Genomic DNA, 20,655 nt, shown 5'->3' on the forward strand with positions numbered 1-20,655 from the left:
TAATTCCCAGCAAGCACCGGGGGGGAGGGTAGCTGCTAGTGCTTCTGGTGTCAGAGGGTGACGTGTGGTTTATAGGTGTTGTATCCGTGGCAGCGGCCGGTTGTAGTTATTGGAAAGAAGCTTCCGCTGACAGCCATCTGGGCTGCAGCGCGCCACCGAGACGGGTCGGCAGGTAGGTTGTGATTTAAGATAGGGGAATGTGGTGAGTTTGGGACAAGAGGTGGCCGACGTGGCCAGGATTGGCGGGCCCAGGTCGAAAGCGGCGGTTTCCCCACTTCGGAATTTTTAGGGAGCGAGTTTATACTCAGCTCAGCCCGAGAGCGTGGCTCCCTCCGATCTCACCGGGAAACCGAGGCTCGGACATCGCAAGAGGATAACGTAGTAAAAAAAGACAGCCACGTCCTTTGCCCAGTCAACTGCAACTGTTCGTGGTGCCTGCGGTTCTGGGAGAGCCAGGGAGGGTAGAGCCCGTCGCAGCCCTGATGCTTAGGAAACTCCACCCCTAGTCCCTGGGACACATCTGTCTCGGGAGCTGGGGTGGGATGGGGATCTGGTAGTCCGCTGTGAAGCATTTCCCTGTAACCCTCTCAGCCACCTCATTAAACTGTCCTTTCCAGCTGTACTCTCTGTGCGCTCCGGATTCATGGCAATCGTGCCTGGCTCTTTTCTTTTAAACATCTCCAAAGCGCTGCGTTAAGCAGTCCATTACTTAAATTCTGTCGACCCAGAAACATCTCAGCTCTGAACTCGTGGTCGGCTTCAAGTTCTTTCCTCCTGTTACAGCCTACTGTTTCCACATTCATTCATTCCGCAAACATTGACGGAGTGCCACTTGCGTGCAGGCAACCTGCTTAGAGATGCTAGGCTCACAGTGAGGGACCTGGTGGGTGCCTGCGCCTCTGTGCCGCTGTTCCCTATCTACCCCCCCCCCCCAAGTTGGTCAATCACTGCTGGAACCCACTGTCAGCTGTTTCCATGATAAAAATCCAAGTTCATTACTGGGGCTTTCGCAGCATTTAGCTGTCCAGCTCTCGCCAGTCCGGCCTCATTGCCCCCTTTTGCTGTTTTGATCACAACCACCTTGGTGTCAGATTCTTCTAGCCTCGGGAAGATTCCATATGTTCCCACCTGCCCAGAATGTCCCTCCTCCTTTTTCTTAGATTTTTTTTTTTGAACATGTTTAGGTCTCAGATTGTTTTTTGTTGGTGTTGACTTCTCTCTGCCCCTGGCGTTATGCTTTCCTGCAGCATCTTCACAGAGCCCTGAGCACTGTCCTCATAGTCTCAGCACAGTCTGTGTTTATACGCTTGCTGTCTGGAGACATTGTGTTCACTCTGTCCTTTAGGCAGAGATTCAACGGTTTTGGGGTTTTTTGATTTTTGTTTTTTTGAGACAGGGTTTCTCTGTGTAGCCTTGGCTGTCCTGGACTCACTGGCCTCCAACTCACAGCGATCCACCTGCCTCTGCCTCCCGGAGTGCTGGGATTACAGGTGTGCAGCATTGAGCCCAGCTTTTTTTTTTAAATAAATGCATGCAAACTCCTAAGGTGGTAGATGTTCAAATAGGTGCTTGCATGAACTGTTCTTTAGCACCTGGTTCAGTTAGTCCCTGGTAGCTGTTAAGTACTCAAACTGTTGGTCCAAACAGAACAATACAGGAAGACAATTTTTTTTTTTTGAGACAGAGTTTTGTGTAGCACAGGGTAGCCTGGAACTCAGTGTGTAGCCTAGGTTGGTTCTAAATGTGTGTCAGTCCTCTTCTGACACAAGAAGTGCTAGGATTAGAGTCATGCATGACCATAGGCGGCTTTTAACTCAAATTCTTAAATTCACCCAGATTTTTTTTCTTTGTGTGTGTGTGTGTCATTTCAGTGCATGCATTTATAAAGCCTTTTGGGGTACCTAAATTGGGATTTATAACTATGTTTATGGCTCACTGCTTAGACCAGATGCACCCAAGTTTGTTGCTTTTTTTCCTCCTTGTTGCTTAGTGATATTTTTGCAAAAATCACTTAATGCAATATAGTTTTTCAGGTTTACATGTCTGTTTTCCTCCAGCTAAACTCCTAGGGCGGGCACCCTGTTGTACTCATCTTTACACCCCAGCATCTAGCAGTGTTGGCTTGTAGCAGGCACTCAAGAAATGTCTGTTGAATGAACGATGCCTGTGACAAGCCACTGGACTTTATTCTTCCCTGACCCTTGCTTCTATGACATACCTCCTGACTGCCACTGTCACCCCTTCAAAGCAGAACTTCCCTAGGCAAGGGAAACAGGTGAGGCTGGGAGGTGGAGGCAGAGGGGACGGGGACTGTGAGGAGGGCTCAGTATTTGGTGGCAGGGGACTGGAGTCGGTTGGGGTGGAGCCTGGATTACCTTTGGTGTCCGGGATGCAGTTACTCAGTTTGGGGGCTGGTTTCTTTGCAGCTATGGCCAAGGACATCTTAGGCGAAGCGGGGCTTCACTTTGATGAGCTGAACAAGCTGCGGGTGTTGGACCCAGAGGTCACCCAGCAGACTGTGGAGCTCAAGGAGGAGTGCAAGGACTTTGTCGACAGTGAGTATGGATCGGAGACACAGTGTCTTTCTGCCCATCACTCCGGGGTCTGCCAGAATGAAATTGCTTGCTCCTTGGATGGAGCCTGCTCTCTGGATTCCCACGGGCACCGAACCATCTCTGCTTGCCCTCTCACGCTGCCATGGAGTCCCACATTGGACTGGGAGAGGGGTGGGTGTTTTTAAATGGGCTGTGATTTTTCTTTTTCTTTTAACAACCGTTAAATACAAGGTGGGAAATGGAGTTATATATTCAGGTTTGAGTTCTTGGTAGAATAGTCATGGTGGCAGGATCTGTGTTGTCTGGAGTTAGGGGTGGTAACAGGTCTCCGGGAGAGCTCAGCACAGTGGTGACCTTTGGCCTGCCTGTCTCCAGGAAGCTTCCTTTTCCAGCTGCTGCGCCAGCCCAGTGCCGGGGGCAAGGTCTCACTATGTGTGTTGTATATTGACCCCAGACTCTTGATTCTCCTAACTCAGCTTCCTAATGCTGGGGTTCCGGGCCTGTGTTACTCAGCTGAAGCAAGAGATTTCTGGGCCATGGTTTTGTGACATGTTGCTTGTCGTCTGTTCCCAGTTTGATGGTTGCTGCCTGCTGTGGCCCACTTCTCTGGACTTATTTTCATAAAATACAACAGGGCACTGGATAGACTGTAAGCTTTTTCTAAAAGCACTGGAAAAAGTGAATGGGAGCCGGGCGGTGGTGGCGCATGCCTTTAATCCCAGCACTCGGGAGGCAGAAGCAGGCTGATCGCTGTGAGTTCGAGGCCAGCCTGGTCTACAAAGTGAGTCCAAGATAGTCAAAGCTACACAGAGAAACCCTGTCTCAAAAAACAAAAACAAAAAAAGTGAAAGGGAAATGGGGTGCCTAAATGACATGGTTACAGGCAGGGGTTCTCACACTGCCTTTCACTGAAATCCAGTGTGAAGTCTGGCCAGTCCAGAGGCTGAGCTTGTGTTCTGAGAGTCCTTTCTGGGAGAGGTAGGGTTGGGTCCACCGTGGAGCCTATGTTCAAAGCCTAGCTCTGGTACCTGGTCCCTCTTTTTTTTGGGGGGGGGGAGAGGGTTTCTCTATGTTATCTTGGCTGTCCTGGACTCGCTTTGTAGATCAGGCTGGCCTCAAGCTCACAGCGATCCACCTGCCTCTGCCAGGATTAAAGGTGTGCGCCACCACACCCAGCTTGGTCCCTCTTCTTTAGGGTAGACCAAATTGCGGGATGCTTAGGTTAGTAGGCACCTGGTGTAACACAAATTCAAAGGGGCAGTTAGCTCTGCCCTCCCTACTTCAAAGGGAAGCTAATGAGAATGTTTTCTTCTTTTCCTCAAAGAAATTGGCCAGTTTCAGAAAATAGTTGGTGGTCTAATTGAGCTTGTTGATCAGCTTGCCAAGGAAGCAGAGAACGAGAAGATGAAGGTAAGATCAGCAGCTGGTCCTGGCCAGCAGCCCCGCAGGCCTCACCTCTACGGAGGGGTTTAATAACACATGCTGGCCAAGTTAACATGGTGAGCTTAGATGCCAGTAGTTTCAGATTTTTTGCTTTTTAGATTTACTTATTATTATTTATACAATATTCTGCCTGCTAGTGTGCCTGCAGGTCAGAAGAGGGCACCAGATCTTGTTATAGATGGTTGTGAGCCACCATGTGGTTGCTGGGAATTGAACTTAGGACCTTTGGAAGAATAGCCAATGCTCTTAACCTCTGCACCATCTCTCCAGTCCATCAGTGGTTTTTCTAAGACTTCTGTTTCAAGTGAATGATTTTTTTTTTTCCCTGAGACAGGGTTTCTCTGTGCAGCCTTGGCTGTCCTAGACTCGCTTTGTAGACCAGGCTGGCCTCGAACTCACAATGATCCGCCTGCCTCTGCCTCCCAAGTGCTGGGATTAAAGGCGTGTGTCACCACCACCCGGCTGTGAATGACTTTTTAAAAAGACTTATTTATTATGTATACAGTGTCCTGCCTGCATGTATGCCTGCAGGCCAGAAGAGGGCACCAGATCTCATTATAGATGGTTGTGAGCCACTATGTGGTTGCTGGGAATTGAGCTTAGGACCTTTGGAAGAGCAGGCAGTGCTCTTAACCTCTGAGCCATCTCTCCAGCCCCCGTGAATGAATTTTTGTCTGCACGTATGCCTGTGCACATACACATGTGTATCAGAGGCCAGGTGTCAGATCTTTGGAATTAGAAATGTTTGATTGTGAGCTGCCATGTAGGAGCTAGGAATTGAACCCAGGTCCTCTGGAAATGCAGCTAATGCTTTTAAGGACTGAGCTCTCTCTCCAGTCCTCAATTTTTGTTTTAGACTGATCTATACGCATGACTATTTCACCTGCATGTGTGTATGTGCACTGTGTGTGCTTGGTGCCTGTGCCCTTGGCGCTCAGAAGAGGGTATCGGATCCCCTGGAACTGAAGTCACAGGGAGTTGTGAGCTGACATGTGGGTGTCTGTAGAACTGAACCTGGCTCCTGTCCAAGAGCAACAAGTGCTCCTAACCACTGCGTCACCTCTCCAGCCAAAGCCGCATGTGCTTGTCATTTCTCCTTTTGGTCTTCATGGTAGCACTGGTGGGTGGTTTTACCCTCCTTTTAAAAAAATGGACACCTCAAAGATTGCCTGGCACAGACGACTTGGTAATCGATGTCTCCCAATAGGCCACTGAGTACAGCCGTGGGCCAGACTGCTCTTGCCATTTCCCAGCGGGTACTTTGGGATCAGTAGAGTAACAGTCCTGACTAACCACTAGAACCGTGGGGCTCCTGTTTCTTTCCCCTCCCAAGTGGCCTTTGCCTTTGGAGGGCTTGGGTGAGCTTACACGGCACTGTGCTTGGCGATGTTTCTTAGGCCATCGGTGCTCGGAACTTGCTCAAATCCATAGCGAAGCAGCGAGAGGCCCAGCAGCAGCAGCTGCAGGCACTGATAGCTGAAAAGAAGATGCAGCTGGAGAGGTAAGGCCCACCGCGCCGTCTCCTGCCCCATGGCCGTCTTTCCTCATTTTGCCCAGGTAGAGCATCTCACTCAATTTGAACGTTTTTTGATAGGAAGAAAGTGGGGACTTGGCTATTCCAGATGCTCCCCTGCAGTGTGAGCACTGGTTCTGTAAGGAGGGTGAGGCTGCCGCCTGTGCTTCCCAGGGCGAGGTTCTTCCTGGGCCGCCCTAATACTGCTTATTTCACACTCTTCCCCGACTTCATTCTCAACTCAGTTCTTGCAACTGTTTAAAGCTCTAGACTCTCAAAGAATTGTGTTTTTATTTCATTTTCAGGGCCTCTAACAATTTTGTTTTTCAGGTATCGGGTTGAATATGAAGCTTTGTGTAAAGTAGAAGCAGAACAAAATGAATTTATTGACCAATTTATTTTTCAGAAATGAACTGAAATTTCCATTTTTTATAGCAGGAAGGCAACAAAAAAGCAAAAACAAAAACCTCTGTACCATTCCAGTGACTTGACTAATGTACGTGTCATGGCAATGTGTTAAAGGAGGCAGTACTGCCATCTGGGGCAGCTGGCAAACAATGCACAGCCACCGCTAGTGGCAAGGCGGCACAGGACCTCACCTCTTGAACTCTCAGCACAAACTAAGCAGTCTGTAAACTTGATCCTTTTTTTTTTTTTTTTTTGGTAAATTTACAAAGCTCTCAAGGAAAAGCAATAAATACCATTTGCAAATGGCTCGGTCTTTCTTCTCTGGTGTAGTGTGTAATTCTGGCCCCTCTGAAAACAGGGTGTTCTATACCCACCCCCCCCCCCCCATCCATACAATAAACCAGGCAGTGATCAGCAGCTACCTTTATTTGGACCAGACACACAAGAAAGACACAGCAACATGGCTTGTAAGCAAAAAACAGCGCTGCCCAGCAAGAGAGCTAGTGGAACAGCAGACACACACTGGGACAGTCACACTGTTAACTCTGGACAGGATGGGAAGGAGCAGGCTGAGAGAAAGGACAAAGCTATCTACTAGGACGCCCAGTGGTGTGGTGCCAGAGTTGGGAAGTGTGGAAGAGCAGGACATAGGACCAGTACCAACAGAATAAATGAAAGACCAGGCCATCTGTTCAAGGTAGAAATGGAAATAACCTTTCTTCCACCATAACCCATTTCTGGAGTAGATTCACGTGAGGCTACAATATACTTTTCTCCCAGAGGTAGAGGTATGGGCAGGAAACAATGTTAAAAAAATGTTAAAGAGGCAAAATTTGTGACTTTAAAGTGGCCTGAAACACCCCACTGCTCATTTGTTGGCTAGTGGTCAGCTATAGAGTTGAGTTTTTAGTCAGGTGATGAATGATTCTGGTTCATGAGCTAACCGGCTTCTCGTCTGCCTGTTTTTAGCAGTGCTGTGGCACCATTTTGCTGTAACCTGGTCACGTCCGTGCTGATGGCCTGTTCAGCCCTTGGAGGGTGAGGCGAGGCGAGGCGTGGCGTGGCTCTTGCCACTATCCTGTTCCTGTGCACTGTTGTTGGTGTGTTTCAAATGCTGCTGAAATGGGTTCAGAGCAGTTTTCTTGTGTTGTCCACAGGCACTGTGCTGTGGGATCTCCCCACCAGGCTAGTGGCTGCCCCTTATTTTTTCTTTCGTTTCTCTTCATGCTTGTAGTAAGGGTTCCGCAGCATGAACAGCAGCAGGATGAGGGGGATTAGCAAGTAAGGGGCGTAGACACCTACGAGGGTCAGTCGTTCACGGAAAGTCTCAGGTCTTAGTCCTTTGAAAGCAACAGCCTTGGAGAAATCCTCGAATAGCAATGTGTAGAGGATTGGGATTAAGGTGGTCATGGTGTGAACTGCGTACATGATGGCAGGGATCCGGATCCACCGGCAGCTCCCTGAAGCACGAGAAGGGCAAAGCGTTAAGAGTTAGCTGTGGCAACTGCAAGGGGTCTGGAACATGCTCTACCTCTTGTCTGCTCCTCTCAGGTCAATGGCTTTGCCTTCTCTTGGTGGAAACTCAGACTCCACCCATGGAAAACTGGAGGTGTTGCACTGTTCAACAGACAAGTTTACAAGACAGCTAACACCCACCCCAGCTCACTGAGGGTGAGGGTTGGCATCTAGCTCAGCAGGCAGCAAACAGCCAGTCTGATCTAAGCTCAGGGGAAGGGACCCTGCCCAGCACCCATAGAGTGATTCACACAGGCAAGAGGGCGCAGTTGGAGCCAGTGCTGCAGAACACAGCAGGAAATAAGATTTTCTACTTTATGAGCTTAGTTTCCAATGGAAGGCATGGCTACTTCACAAAGTGATTAATTGTATGATGTCATGGAAGTACACATTTTTAAAAAAATCTTTAAAACTTTAAAAACAATTTTTTTTTCTTATTTGAGTGTTTTGCCTACATGTATTTTGTGTGCAGTGTTTCCTGAGGCCAGAAGTGAATATTGGATCTCCTGGAACTGGAATTATAGGGAGGTTATAAGCTGCCATGTGGTGCTGGACGCCAAACCCAGGTCCTTTAGAAGAGCAGCTAAGTAGGGCTGGGAAGAGAGCTCAGCTGTTAAGGGTAGGCTCACAACCAAAAACAGAAGAGCAGCCAGTGTTCCCAGCTGCTGAGCCATCTCTCCAGCCCCGGGAATAACTTTTAATTGAGAAGTTAAACTCTTCAGGGGTTTAGCTTGATGCTTCCTGCTTATAAGACAACATACTATCCTGAGTGGACACTAAGGCCACAGATAAACTGTCTAGTGTGTAGTGGGTAATAAAAGGGGACACACTTATCCTTGGCCTTAGGTTTCGTATCATTAGGAACTTCTGGATAACTGAGGCAGCCCAGCTTAGTGACACCAGCAGAACCTCGTGACACCTATGTTAATAGATAGCAGATCCTTCAAACCACAGGGGTGCACTCCAAGAGCGTCCTGGGCAAAGCTTTGGTTCCCACACTGTACTAACCTTTGAAGAAGGCATACGCGGCAACTGGAAAGAAAGGCAGCTGAAACACAAGCTCACACAGCAGGAAGGACTGGAACCACACTGGGGGCTCCTGCATCAGAGGGTCCTTGAACTCCCTGGAGTACCACTGCAACAGGCTGCTCAACTGGAAAAAGACAGGATCACCGTGAGTACCAACCTGTGGCCTGACAGGCTCAGGGGCTCTGGTGCACCAAGATCCCAGCCAAGAGTCCTTTGCTGTGTAGTTGTGGCAGCAGTGACATACCTAGAACAGTGGTTCTCAACCTTCCTAATGCTGCAACCCTTTAATATGGTTCCTCATGTTGAGGTGATCTCCAACTATAAAATTATTTTCTTTTTGTTTTTTTTAGACAGGGTTTCTCTGTGTAGCCTTGGCTGTCCTGTACTCACTTTGTAGACCAGGCTGGCCTCAAACTCACAGGGATCCACCTGCCTCTGTTCCCAAGTACTGGGATTGCAGGCGCGCGCCACCACTGCCCAGCTCGTTTGTTTTCTTCTAAAGGAGCAGCTGGGTGTCGGTGGAAGAAGAAGCACACGGCAGGCATCTCGGCACGAGCCGGGCTGGCTCTAGCTTCAGCCTCATACTTGTCATCAGTCTAGAAAGGCAAAGGCTGCAGATCCATGCAGACGTGGCAGGCGGAGGCGAGAGTCTGCAGCTGCCCACTGTGTGCTCGCCAGGAGCCAGAAGCAGAGGCTGGGTGTTTCTACCCAAGGCTGGCCAGCCAAGCTTAGCATCCTGAAGCCAGGCCATTTTCAGCTACATACCTGGTCTAAAGCTAACCTGGGCTACATGAGATCTTGTCTCAAAAACAAAACAAATGAACATGACAAAAAATAACCAGGAGGTGGCACTAATACACCTTCAAAGCCAAGTAAGTGCCAGGACAGGATGAATGAAGGCAACTCCAGGCTGTGCATCTTACAGTGGAAACCTAGATACTTTTTGTGGGTTTGTTGTTGTTGTTTTGAGACAGGGTTTCTCAGTGTAGCCCTGCCTGTCCTGAACTCGCTCTGTAAACCAGGACGGCCTTTGCTGGGATTAAAGGCGTGTGCCGCCACCACCTGGCTGTCTGTGTGAACTTTTAATCAAAACATAAAGGCTGCTCGGTGCGCTGGCACATGGTGACCCAGCACTTGGAAGATGGAAGCAGAAGGAATAGGAGTTCAAGGCCAGCCTAGTTAGAGGCCAGGTCTGGGCTACAGGAGACCTGTGTGAAAAACAAAACAGCCCAAGGAACAGCAAAGACAGAAGCTGGCTCCTATGAAATGGAGGCCTCGCTACCATGAGAGGTGTGAGCAAGCATCCGGAAGCGCTGTTGTGCTGGGGTCCCAGGCGTCAGCACGCACAGCTTTTTGATGTGAAAGTGGATTCTTGGTAAAACTCTCCACTCCCTCCTGAACACTTCAGGGCAGGTAGGTAGGGACAGTAAAGGCCACGCCAGCCCCTCCTGAACACTTCAGGGCAGGTAGGTAGGGACAGTAAAGGCTACGCCAGCCCCTCCTGAACACTTCAGGGCGGGTAGGTAGGGACAGTAAAGGCCACGCCAGCCCCTCCTGAACACTTCAGGGCGGGTAGGTAGGGACAGTAAAGGCCACGCCAGCCCCTCCTGAACACTTCAGGGCGGGTAGGTAGGGACAGTAAAGGCCACGCCAGCCCCTCCTGAACACTTCAGGGCAGGTAGGTAGGGACAGTAAAGGCCACGCCAGCCCCTCCTGAACACTTCAGGGCAGGTAGGTAGGGACAGTAAAGGCCACGCCAGCCCCTCCTGAACACTTCAGGACAGGTAGGTAGGGACAGTAAAGGCCACGCCAGCCCCTCTTGGGCCTCCACTTCCCCATCTGTAAACTGAGCAAGTTATACTAAATGTTTTTCTCTTATAGCTGAGACTGGCCTTGAACTTCTGACCCTCCACTTCCTGGGTGCTGGGGTTAGAGATGTGTACCAGCACAGACAGTTCCCTTTGGCTTTGAACTGCTAGTCTGGGAAGATCTACTTCAGAGTAAAGTGTTGAAAAGACACTGAATGTGGCTATAAAGGTGTCTGAAAAGGCTGTTGCAGGGTTAGATCGGCCAAGCTGACTCCGCACACCCACTCAGTTGGCGCCCTAGGAGTGTCCTGCTGCCAGAACAGCCTGGACAGAGTCGGTGAAAAACAAGCATGAGGTCCCCAGCAGGATGGGAGGACTGCGGGAGCCGGAAGCCAAGGGACTGGCTTGGGCAAGACGCTTAACAGCCCCACACTATTTCTTCATCTGATATAAACTAGTGCCAATGACCTTCGTCCCGTGTTCAGATGCAGTGCGTCAACACAGAGGCTGAGCCGAACAGCGGCTAACACAGAAGGCTTACTCGTGTGTGGTTAGTCCAGACCTGAAGATGCTCCAGTTTAACACTACCAAATGTAAGCCCTGCACTCCATTTAAAATTCCATTTATGCCATACCCCGACCTAGAGCACACTGTCTTTCTGAACTAGTCTACCAACTCCTGCACACCTTCCCTTAGGTTTAGGACAGACTACTTTCAGACCTACAGGCTCACACGTTTTTCTCATTTTAACAGAAGCAGTTCACTCAGCTGCAAGAAATACTACAAAATGTTTCCTTCCCTTTATGTTTAAACCCAAACTCAAGTCTTTAACTGTTTTATAATGTTTTTGTTTTTTCGAGACAGTGTTTCTCTGTGTAGCCTTGGCTGTCCTGGACTCGCTTTGTAGACCAGGCTGGCTTTGAACTCACAACGATCCGCCTGCCTCTGCCTCCCAAGTGCTGGGATTAAAGGCATGCGCCACCACCGCCCGGCTATAATGGTTTTTAACCCATGTGATCTGATTCAAACACAAAGTCTAGCTTGCAAAATTCAGCCCAATCCTTCCATATTTATAGGGAAGAACTCTAGATACTAAGTTTTGGCTTTTCATTGTTCTTTTTTGGGAGCATAAATTTGGGCTTTGCTATTTAGAGATGGTCTTGCTACGTAGTCTAGGCTGGCCTTGAACTTGGTGATCCTTGTGTGTGCCACCAAGCCAGTTCTAAGTTCAGGTTCTTTGAAAACCTTGCATGAGACCCCTTTAAAAAAAAAAAAAAAAAAAAAAGAGCTGGGCATGGTAACACACACCTTTAATCCCAGCACTTGGGAGGCAGGTGGATGGCTGTGAGTTTGAGGCCAGCCTGGTCTACAAAGTGAGTCCAGAACAGCCAAGGCTAAACAGAGAAACCTGTCTCTAAAAACTTAAATAAAAGGCCGGGCGTGATGGCGCACGTCTTTAATCCCAGCACTCGGGAGGCAGAGGCAGGCAGATCGCTGTGAGTTCGAAGCCAGCCTGGTCTTCAGAATGAGTCCAGGATGGCCAAGGCTACACAGAGAAACCCTGTCTCGCAAAAACAAACAAAAAAACAAAACAAAAACAAACAAACAAACAAAACAAACCTTAAATAAATAAATAGATGGATGGAAAACAAGGGCTGAGGCTAGTTCAGTATGCAAAGCCCTGGGTTTTATCTCCACTGCTACCAGACCCCAAAGAAATGGTGGCTCCCTTTCTTAAGGCCAGCTATAGCTATAGGGCAGTTTTGATGTCCTCTTTAGTTTTAGTTGTTTTTTTTTTTTTTTTTTTTTTTTTTTTTTTAAAACAGGGTTTCTCTGTGTAGCCTTGGCTGTCCTGGACTCGCTTTGTAGAACAGGCTGGCTTTGAACTCACAGAGATCTGCCTGCTCCTGCCTCCTGAGTGCTGGATTACAGGCGTGAGCTGCTACTGGGCCCTTCTGTGGCAGCAGACTAACAGCTCTCAAAGATACCATGTCCACCAGGGCAGCAGATGTATGTAAGGCTATTCAAAGGTGAGATTTTCCTGGGTTCCATGATGGACCCTAAATGAGCTTATAAAAGGCAGAGAGAGATGTGAATACAGACGAGGTGGCGATAGGGTGAGCGACGGCAGAGCCTACGTGAAAGGGCCACAACCAAAGAAAGGTCAAGAGGGGAGCTCAGTGGGTAGACCCTACATGGTAAGCTGGAGGTCTGGAGTGTGGTCCGCAGCTCTGCCAGCCCAGCCATGGAATACCGGGGAGGCAAGGAGACGGTCTCCCTTAGAGCCCTAGGGCCTTCCACTTTACATTTCTAACTGCCAACCAGCCCAAGGGTAAGTTTGGGGTAAAGTAAGCCGCTGCACTTGTAACAAAGCATTAGAGCAACAATACAATCAACCCAACATGATACACACACACACACACACACACACACACACACACACACACACACACGTTTTGGGTGCTGGGATTTAAACCCAGGGCCTCATGCATGCTGACAGATATTTTTACCAAGGAGCCACAGCCTTAATCCTACAATTTATCTTTGAATTTACAATTTACTCTATTACTTCAAAGCTGTGGCTGCAGGTGGTACACTAGTCACTGCACAGCCTGCTGCCCTTTTGCAATGCACTCAATGAACTATTATTTTAAGGGAAAAAATGGCTGAAGTTACAGAGCCCTAAACATACCCAGTATGTGGCCAGTGCTGGAGAAAGCCAGTCCCCAGTGCTCTTGCCACATACTGCCTGAGGGGTTTCCCATGGAAAAGGTCAAAGGTCTTTCCAGTTATGTGGTTCCACAAACAAACCAAAGAGACTCAAGTAGCGGTAACACTGCTGATGGTGTCACTCCTAACCTTCTTAGGTGGGAGCCACTCTTCCAGTGTCATGTCCTCTCAGAGGACACAAGGCGCATGCAATTTTGCAGACACCATAGAGAAATTCATTAATTTCAAATTAAGAACTGCCCTGCAAAGAAACATTTAAAGAGCATTTCAGAGGTAAAACCAAATCCTTAGGTGGATAAGTCAATCAAACTTGACTCCAGTTCCAACTGGTGGAGTGGAGAAACGTGCAGAAATCCCATGGTCAGGACAAAATGGGGGTGGCCCCTCAAGTTTGGGTCAAAGAATGCTCTCTAGCAGGCAGGGGAATGGTAGCTCATCTCCACCCCAGTTCAAACAGCGGATTTGAAAAGGCAGCGTTTCCTCACGCTAGATTCAGACCAGAAGGAGTGTACGTATGCCACGCGGCACCAACCAAGGGCTAACGCTTTAGACAGTTCATTCTGCCCGTGACTTTTTCTCTGGGATTACATTGGACTTTTCGAGTCCATCCAAACAAAACGTCAACAAATCCAACAGAGGACAGCCACTGGCTCACCCAGGCAACCTCCCTCGGCCACCCGCCGGAGGTGGAACCAAACACAACCAAAGCGTTTGCAAAAGTTTGGCGAGTACGTGGGGGCTCGCGCCCAGGACCTCCCAGACATGCGCCCTACCCTCATCTTCGTTCTGAAAACAAACGAAGCGTTCGTCAACGGCTTGAGACCCCCAGCTAGGGCCGAGGTCAGGTACCGAGCCGACAGGAACCGGGGAGGCCACACGGGGACCCCTGAGCCTCACCTGCTGCGGGTACAGTTCGGGCGGCAGCACGGGCTGCAGGTCGATAAACAGCGTGATGGGGATATGCGAGACGAAGTAGAGGCCCAGCAGCCACTCGACGCAGCGCCTGGCGGCCACGGCCCCCATGTCTCCTTCCGTCAGTTGGGATGCGGTTAACACGCCTGCCCAGGAGCCCGCGACGTGGGAAAAAGCGCCGCGCCCGCGCTGTGATGTCCCGCCCCCGGCGCACGAGGCCATGCCTATTGGCCAAGGGGAAACAGAAGCAGCGCGCGAGTGGGCAGTGGCCGGCGGGGCCCGCCCACTGCCTATCCAGGCTTCCCATTGGCTGCTGCGAGCGCCGCGCGACGGGGCGGGCCTGCGAGCCTTCCACGTCTGCGAGTGCGCGTGCGGCGGAGTTCCCTGTGTCCTGTCTCTTTCATTCTCTGGGTTCCATTCCGTACCCGGACCTGCAGCCGGTGGAGACGGAGTGCCCCACGCGGTGGCGGTGCCGGGGCACTGCGAGCCTGGCTTTCGTGCTGGCTCCAAAATCACTGTCCAGTCCACAATAATGATTTAATTGGGTCCTGATAGGTTTGGGACAAGATGGGGGCTGCCATTCACTGAGAAGAGGGCACACAGAGAGTGGGTTCAAGGAAAAGTGATTCAGTTTGTGCTTGCAGACATTGAGTAAGGTTAAGGCTTAGGTGTTGCTTCATGTAGAGCGCTTGCCTAGCACTCAACAGGTCTCGGGTTATATCTCCTGCACCATTTGAAACACCCACATGAGCCGGGGGAGGGTGGCGACAGCCTGTAACCCCAGCACCCTGGGAGGCAGAGGCCGGCAGATCTCGGTGAGTTCGAGGCCAGCCCGATCTACAATGTGAGTCCAGGACAGTTAAGGCTACCCTGGGCGGATCTCTGTGAAGTCTAGGCCAGCCTGCCAGGCCAGCCAGGGATACACAGGGAGCCTGTCTGAAACCAATCAAAGAGACCTCAAGCAGCCTGAAGCATCAGGGTGAACACGCCTAGCCAGCCGTCGGATGAACCTGGTCTAGATTTGTAAGACAGCATTTGAATAAGGTTGAAACTGTTGGAAAGCAAAGGCATTTAGAAATCCTAGAGAGGCTCTACCCTCGGGGGTCATGGGAGGAGAAGAGGAAGAGATTAAAGGTCACAGGGAGGAGTGGGGTAGCTGCAGGTAACACTGGGGGGTGGCACCAGCACCAAGGAGTCAGAAGCCATATGGCAGTAGAGCAATGAATCGGGTGGGTGAGCAGGGCAGAGAAATGAAGGCACAGAGTGTAGACAACTCGTCAGGAAGAGGTGGAGAAATAGACCCCAGTATGTTCTCTTTCTTTTGTATTTAGTGGTGTTTGTGTTTTCTCTGTGTAGCCTTGACTGGGCTGGACTCACTTTGTAGACCAGGCTGGCCCCGAACTCACAGTGATCCGGCTGCCTCTGCCTCCCAAGTGCTGGGATTAAAGGCGTGCGCCGCCACTTAGTTTTGAGACAGCCTTTCACTATGTAAACCCTGTCTGCCTTGGAACTGGGTACGTAGACCACGCTAGCCAGGACTTCACAGAAATCCACTCTGCCTCTGCCTTCCACGTGCTAGGATTAGAGCCATGCGGCACCATGCTTGCTCCAGCGTGCACACTTCAATGAAGGAGACCAGGATGCTTAAATGGGTTTGAAGTTTCTGCCCACAGCAGACAGAGAGGGAGTATAGCTAAGGGAGGGCAAAGATTAGGTTATGGAGGGTAGTCTGTGTGCCCAACAGTGGCCGCCATAGTACTAGGACAGGGGGACTGGCAGTGCTGAGGTGATGGTCCTTGACCTGGCAGCCCCAGTCTCCTAGGCTGTTTCCTCCAGGGTGGGGTCTGCTCAGGAAAAGGATGTTGGATGTGTGGGATAGGTGTGGTCAGGAAGATAAATGATCTGAAGGAGTTGAACAAGAGTGTTGTGGAAGTGATGGGATGTGGGAGGGACCCAAGGTGGGCAGGGAGATGAGGCCACAGGCGCTGGTGACTGGGGGAAAGTGGAGAGGTAAGTGACATACTAGGTCCTTCTGAGGACATCAGTGGGCCAGGGGTTTGGGATGTGCAGTGGGAGTCCTGTTGTCAGGATGTTCTGCCTTCAAGGCCTGGCTACAAGGGAAGGTCTTTGGAGATTTGGTCCATGCACAGAGCGCCCAGTGTCCTGAGGGAACAAGAGAAGAAGGTGGGTGAGGGCACCTCAGATGTGGCCTTGGGGAGCGGGGAGGCAGGTGACTTGGCTTCAAGGAATGTGGGAAAAGGAACAGCTGTGCTGTGGGGATTCTAAGCTGTAGACAAAGCCAGGTGCTTTGGTTTCTGAGGTAACTGCTGAGGGTGGGAAGGACAGTGAGTAGGGTGGAGAAAGAACCAGCTGCAGGGGCAGGGTCTGAGCAGATGACATTTGAGAACAGAGTTTCACTCTCAGGTTGGCTTGCCCAGGATCTCAGGGCCAGAGAATGAGTTCAAGTGTGTCCAGAACCTTTTAGAGATGCTCCAAATTAATTTTTCTTTTTATATTTTTAGTTTCCAAGACAGTGTCTCTCTGTGTGTAGCCCTAGCTGTCTTGGGACTCTGTAAACCAAGCTGGCCTCAAACTCTGGGAGGTCTTCCTGCCTCTCCCTTCTGTGCTGGGACTAAAGGCGTGCACCACCACCTCCCAGCCAAAGCAATTTTTCTAAAAACCAACCAACAAACCAATTAACCAACCAGCCAATCAACCAACCAACCAACCAAAACCCAAAAGGTAGGTACCAAAAGAACTTCAGGTTATCTGAGGAGAGTGTCTGAAGTAAGGTTTAAAAAACAGCTGTCAGGGGCTGGAGAGTTGGCTCAGCAGTTAAGAGCACTAACTGCTCTTCCAGAGGTCCAGAGTTCAATTCCCAGCAACCACATGGTTGCTCACAACCATCTGTAATGTGATCTGATGCCCTCATCTGGCCTGCGGGTCTATATGCAGGCAGAGCACTGTATACATAATAAATAAATAAATAAATAAATAAATAAATAAATAAATCCTAAAAAAGAGAGAAAGAAAAGCTATCTCCTTTGCCTTCAGTTCTATGTGTACAACTTTCCATCTTTTTCATCTCTAAAACATTCAAGTAAATGTGAAATACTTGGAGGACCCAAAACTCATGAGGAAAGAGACTTAGAAGTATTTGTCCAGATCAAGAAGTAACAAGGAAGAGTGGCATCCTGCTGTAGCCTCCAGCCTCAGTCTTAGTAATGGTGGGAGTGCTATTCAGTTGGTCTTTCCCTTGGGTAAAGTCAGGAGTCGCAAAGTTGGTAGTCCCCTCCAGACCAGGGCCCAGGAAAGCCTGGCCGGGTGGGGTCACTGTACCCAGCTATATTCAGAAAAGGGCCTGGCACAGCGTGCCTTCTTCCCAGCACCCAGACCAGCTGTAAGGAGTGGCAGTGCCATGTAATGAGGAGCCCAGGCCCTTGTACTCCACCCTAACTGTGGCTTCCAGCTTCGGAAGTGTGGGGCCCTAGCAGGGATCTGCCCAGGGAACATAGCAAGTGCGCAGTGTTCAGCGTAACGGCAGCATACCCAGCCAAGTTTCATATCTCTAGATAAAGACTTCAGGGCCAAATGCTTCCAAGTAGAAGGCCCTTCCATCTGATCTCTCCAGCAGCTGTCTTGCTTTCAATTCCTTTAGTGGGAGATCAGAAGTGCTTTTGTTTTTTAGTTTAGTTTTTTGTTTTTGTTTTTCGAGACAGGGTTTCTCTGTGTAGCCTTGGCTGTCCTGGACCCACTTTGTAGACCAGGCTGGCCTCAAACTCACAGTGATCCGCCTGCCTCTGCCTCCCGAGTGCTGGGATTAAAGGCGTGCGCCACCACACCTGGCTCTTTTTCTTTTTTAGATTAAAAGTCTCTCTCTGATCTGTCTGTCCGCCTGCCCGCCTCTGTCTCTCTGTTGTCTGTCTGTAGCAGGAGGGAACAGGCATGTGAGGACATGCCCACAAAGAAGTGTCCAGAAGCTAGACTCACAGGTTGTTGTGAGCTGCCCGGTGTGGACCCCAGGGTTGTGATGTACATACAATTGTACAGTGATGACTCCTTACTCTCAGGTGCCATCAACATGTGGGAATTAATAAATATGCCTTTAGGTTTTTGAAAACCTTGGTCAGTGGTAGCTGAGTTATTGGACTAGTGGAGAAGCAAGCACAACTCACACCCTTGACATCTGATAACACCACAAAAGATGCTTTTCTACTAAATACTTGAGAAAGAAAGTGTCCCTGAAAAAAATTATTTGCAGGCCAAGCATGGTGGTACATATCTAATCAGAATACTTGAGAGGCCAAGGCAGGGGCATCAGGAGTTCAAGGGTGTACATACCTGGCTACGTAGCGGGCAAGTTTAAGGCCAGAAAATGAAACATGTGGACACTTACTTGTGAAACAAACACCACTACTCACTGGTGACCCCTGGTGGTAGAAAGGGGATTCTGGAATTTTAAGTATCCTAGGTGGAAGGAATGAAGAGCGGGTTCCAGGTAGCTTGTTGCTTTGCTCACTGACAGCAACTGCACAGAGCTTCTCTCTCCTTGTTTCCTTTTGTTCTCCATTTAACCCACACCTTCTCTTCCTTCTTTTTGGTTTTTTGAGGCAGGGTTTCTCTTGTAGTCCTCCTGGCTGTCTGTCCTGGACTGGCTTTGTACACCTGGCTGGCCTCGAACTCACAGAGATCTGCCTTCCTCTGCCTCCCGAGTGCTGGGATTATAGGTATGTGTCACCACACTCAGCTTTCTTCCTATTTTTGAGACAGGGTCCCACTATAGAGCTCTGGCTGGCCTGGAACTCAGTATGTAGATCAGGCTGGTCTTGAACTCAGAGAGATCCTGCTGTCTCCTGAGTACTGGGATTACTGAGATGTCAACAGTCCCAGTTTCCAGCATTAGTCATTTTCTTTTCTTTGTTTCTTTTCTTTTCTTTTTTTATTTTTTTTTGTTATTCAAGACAGGGTTTCCTCTGTGTAGCCCGAGTGTCCTGGAACTCACTCTGCAGACCAGGCTGGTCTCAAACTCACAGAGATCCTCCTGCCTCTGCCTCTTGAGTCATGGGACTACAGGCGTGTGCCACCCCGCCAGGCTGCCACCTTTTTTTTTTTTCATTGCTCCCTTGAGCTTGAAGGTGGTATGAAGGGGGAAAGGAATAATAAGTGAGTCAGGCTTTTGTTGGACGGCCTCTATCCAAGCTAGTCTTCTGCCCTCTACAAACACAGCCACAGGCAGGCCAACGTGTAACTATGGCCAGTAAGTAAAAATGTTCTAATTACGCTTGAACAAAACAGTGGTCAACTTCATCTGTAGTGGCCATGTGCTCTTCATGGCCAAAGCCTGGTGGCCATAAGGTAAGGGAAAAGAGGGCACACAGGGGTCACATCTAGTTCTAAGGCCCTCAGAGGTTACTTAGGCACTTGCCCACATCTTGCCACTAGGGGGCGGAGAAGTCCAGACTATCTGCATGCTTGCAGTCTACAAGCTCCAGGTAGGGGCAGCTTCCCATGCAGAGATTTTGGTGTCTCTCACTATGTCTGAATCTGCTAGAGCCTTAGAAAAAGGTATGCAGAATGAATGACAACACTGACAAATTATTTCCCAGTTAGTAGAAAATAATGGGGCAAAGACCATCAATAGAAGCCACCAGCCACCGCATGCCATTTGCTGAAGATAAAATGTGATCTCAAAACTTTTCTCTATGTGGGTTTGGTACCCAGGTCTGCAACGCTAGTGCTTGGGATGTGGAGGCTGGAAGATGACAGATTCCATTACAGAGCAAGTTCGAGTTCAGCCTGGATACATGAGACTCTTGTCTCAGAAAAGGTTAGTTATTACAAGGGAAGAAGGGGCCTCTTGTGAGACCTTTGGTCATCAACGCTGAGCACATGATCACACAAAACATTAACCAGCCGGGCGTGGTGGCGCACGCCTTTAATCCCAGCACTCGGGAGGCAGAGGCAGGTGGGTTGCTATGAGTTCGAGGCCAGCCTGCTCTACAAAGAAAGTCCAGGTCAGCCAAGGCTACACAGAGAAACCCTGTTTCAAAAAACGTAATATTAATAGAAACGTTTATTTATTTACTTATGTGTGTATATGAGTGTTTTATCTGCATGCGTCTGTACACCAGAAGGCCGCATCGGATCTGACAGAAGGTTGTAGCTGTCATGTGGGTGCTGGGAATGGACTTATCAAACTACAGAAGAGCAGCCAGCACTCTTAACCACTGAGCCATCTCTCCATCCCTCCCCTATGCCTTTTCTACTAGCATTAAGAAGAAAGCCAATGTAAGGTAAGACCCTTGATCCTGAACTGAGGGGCAACACCTCCATGTGAAATTTGGAGGACAACTGGAAAATCTGAACATTTACTGTATTCAGATATGTACAATCTTGGAGTAACAAAGGCTGGTGAGATAGCTCAGCAGGTTAAAGTGCTTGCATGCAACCTTGATGACCTGGCTCAATGCCTAGAACCCACTCTTTCCACCAGATGAAAGAGACAGGATTACCAAAAGCTCAGGAGTACAGCCAGAAAGCAGAAGTAACAGGAGCTGGGTGTGGTGGTGTGCACCATTAGTCCCAGCACTTAGGAGGGAGGCACAGGCAGGCAGCTCTCTCTGAGTTCCTGTCAAACCTGTCTCAGACAAACAAATGGAAAAAAGAATGGGGCTGGAGAGATGGCTCTGTGGCAAGAGCAGTCAGTGGGACCCACGAGTCAACTCACAACCATCTCTAACTC

The 20,655-nt window shown here is 49.6% G+C and overlaps 2 protein-coding genes across 3 annotated transcripts; one reads left to right on the forward strand and one right to left on the reverse strand.

The window, feature by feature from the left end:
* Positions 1–8: 8 nt before the first annotated feature.
* Positions 9–6,211, forward strand: Ift20 (intraflagellar transport 20). Of its 2 annotated transcripts, none has more exons than XM_051158065.1 (5): positions 9–172; positions 2,427–2,555; positions 3,880–3,965; positions 5,396–5,499; positions 5,842–6,211. In XM_051158065.1, the coding sequence occupies exons 2-5, from the start codon at positions 2,429–2,431 to the stop codon at positions 5,921–5,923; spliced, it is 399 nt and encodes a 132-aa protein (XP_051014022.1). In that variant the 5' UTR covers positions 9–172; positions 2,427–2,428; the 3' UTR covers positions 5,924–6,211. The 2 variants fall into 2 exon arrangements, with proteins under 2 accessions (XP_051014022.1, XP_051014023.1); XM_051158066.1 differs by lacking the exon at positions 9–172 and adding an exon at positions 2,092–2,275.
* Positions 6,212–6,967: 756 nt separating this feature from the next.
* Tmem97 (transmembrane protein 97) lies at positions 6,968–14,138 on the reverse strand. Its single transcript, XM_051158071.1, has 3 exons — positions 13,899–14,138; positions 8,443–8,587; positions 6,968–7,379 (listed from the first exon to the last, which is right to left on the reverse strand). The coding sequence occupies exons 1-3, from the start codon at positions 14,133–14,135 to the stop codon at positions 7,120–7,122; spliced, it is 642 nt and encodes a 213-aa protein (XP_051014028.1). The 5' UTR covers positions 14,136–14,138; the 3' UTR covers positions 6,968–7,119.
* Between the last annotated feature and the right edge of the window lie 6,517 nt (positions 14,139–20,655).

Source organism: Acomys russatus, chromosome 16, assembly GCF_903995435.1.
Source record: "Acomys russatus chromosome 16, mAcoRus1.1, whole genome shotgun sequence".
Lineage (NCBI taxonomy): Eukaryota > Metazoa > Chordata > Mammalia > Rodentia > Muridae > Acomys > Acomys russatus.

What these genes read in the sequence shown, in the direction of transcription:
- Ift20 (XM_051158065.1), top strand. Translation starts at nt 2,429, where the DNA reads ATGGCCAAGGACATCTTAGGCGAAGCGGGGCTTCACTTTGATGAGCTG. An exon ending in CAGAGAACGAGAAGATGAAG is followed by an intron (nt 3,966 to 5,395) that starts GTAAGATCAGCA and finishes GATGTTTCTTAG; the next exon opens with GCCATCGGTGCTCGGAACTT. An exon ending in AAGAAGATGCAGCTGGAGAG is followed by an intron (nt 5,500 to 5,841) that starts GTAAGGCCCACC and finishes TTTGTTTTTCAG; the next exon opens with GTATCGGGTTGAATATGAAG.
- Tmem97 (XM_051158071.1), bottom strand. Translation starts at nt 14,135, where the DNA reads ATGGCCTCGTGCGCCGGGGGCGGGACATCACAGCGCGGGCGCGGCGCT. An exon ending in CCGAACTGTACCCGCAGCAG is followed by an intron (nt 8,588 to 13,898) that starts GTGAGGCTCAGG and finishes GTCTTTTTCCAG; the next exon opens with TTGAGCAGCCTGTTGCAGTG. An exon ending in CGCGTATGCCTTCTTCAAAG is followed by an intron (nt 7,380 to 8,442) that starts GTTAGTACAGTG and finishes CTCGTGCTTCAG; the next exon opens with GGAGCTGCCGGTGGATCCGG.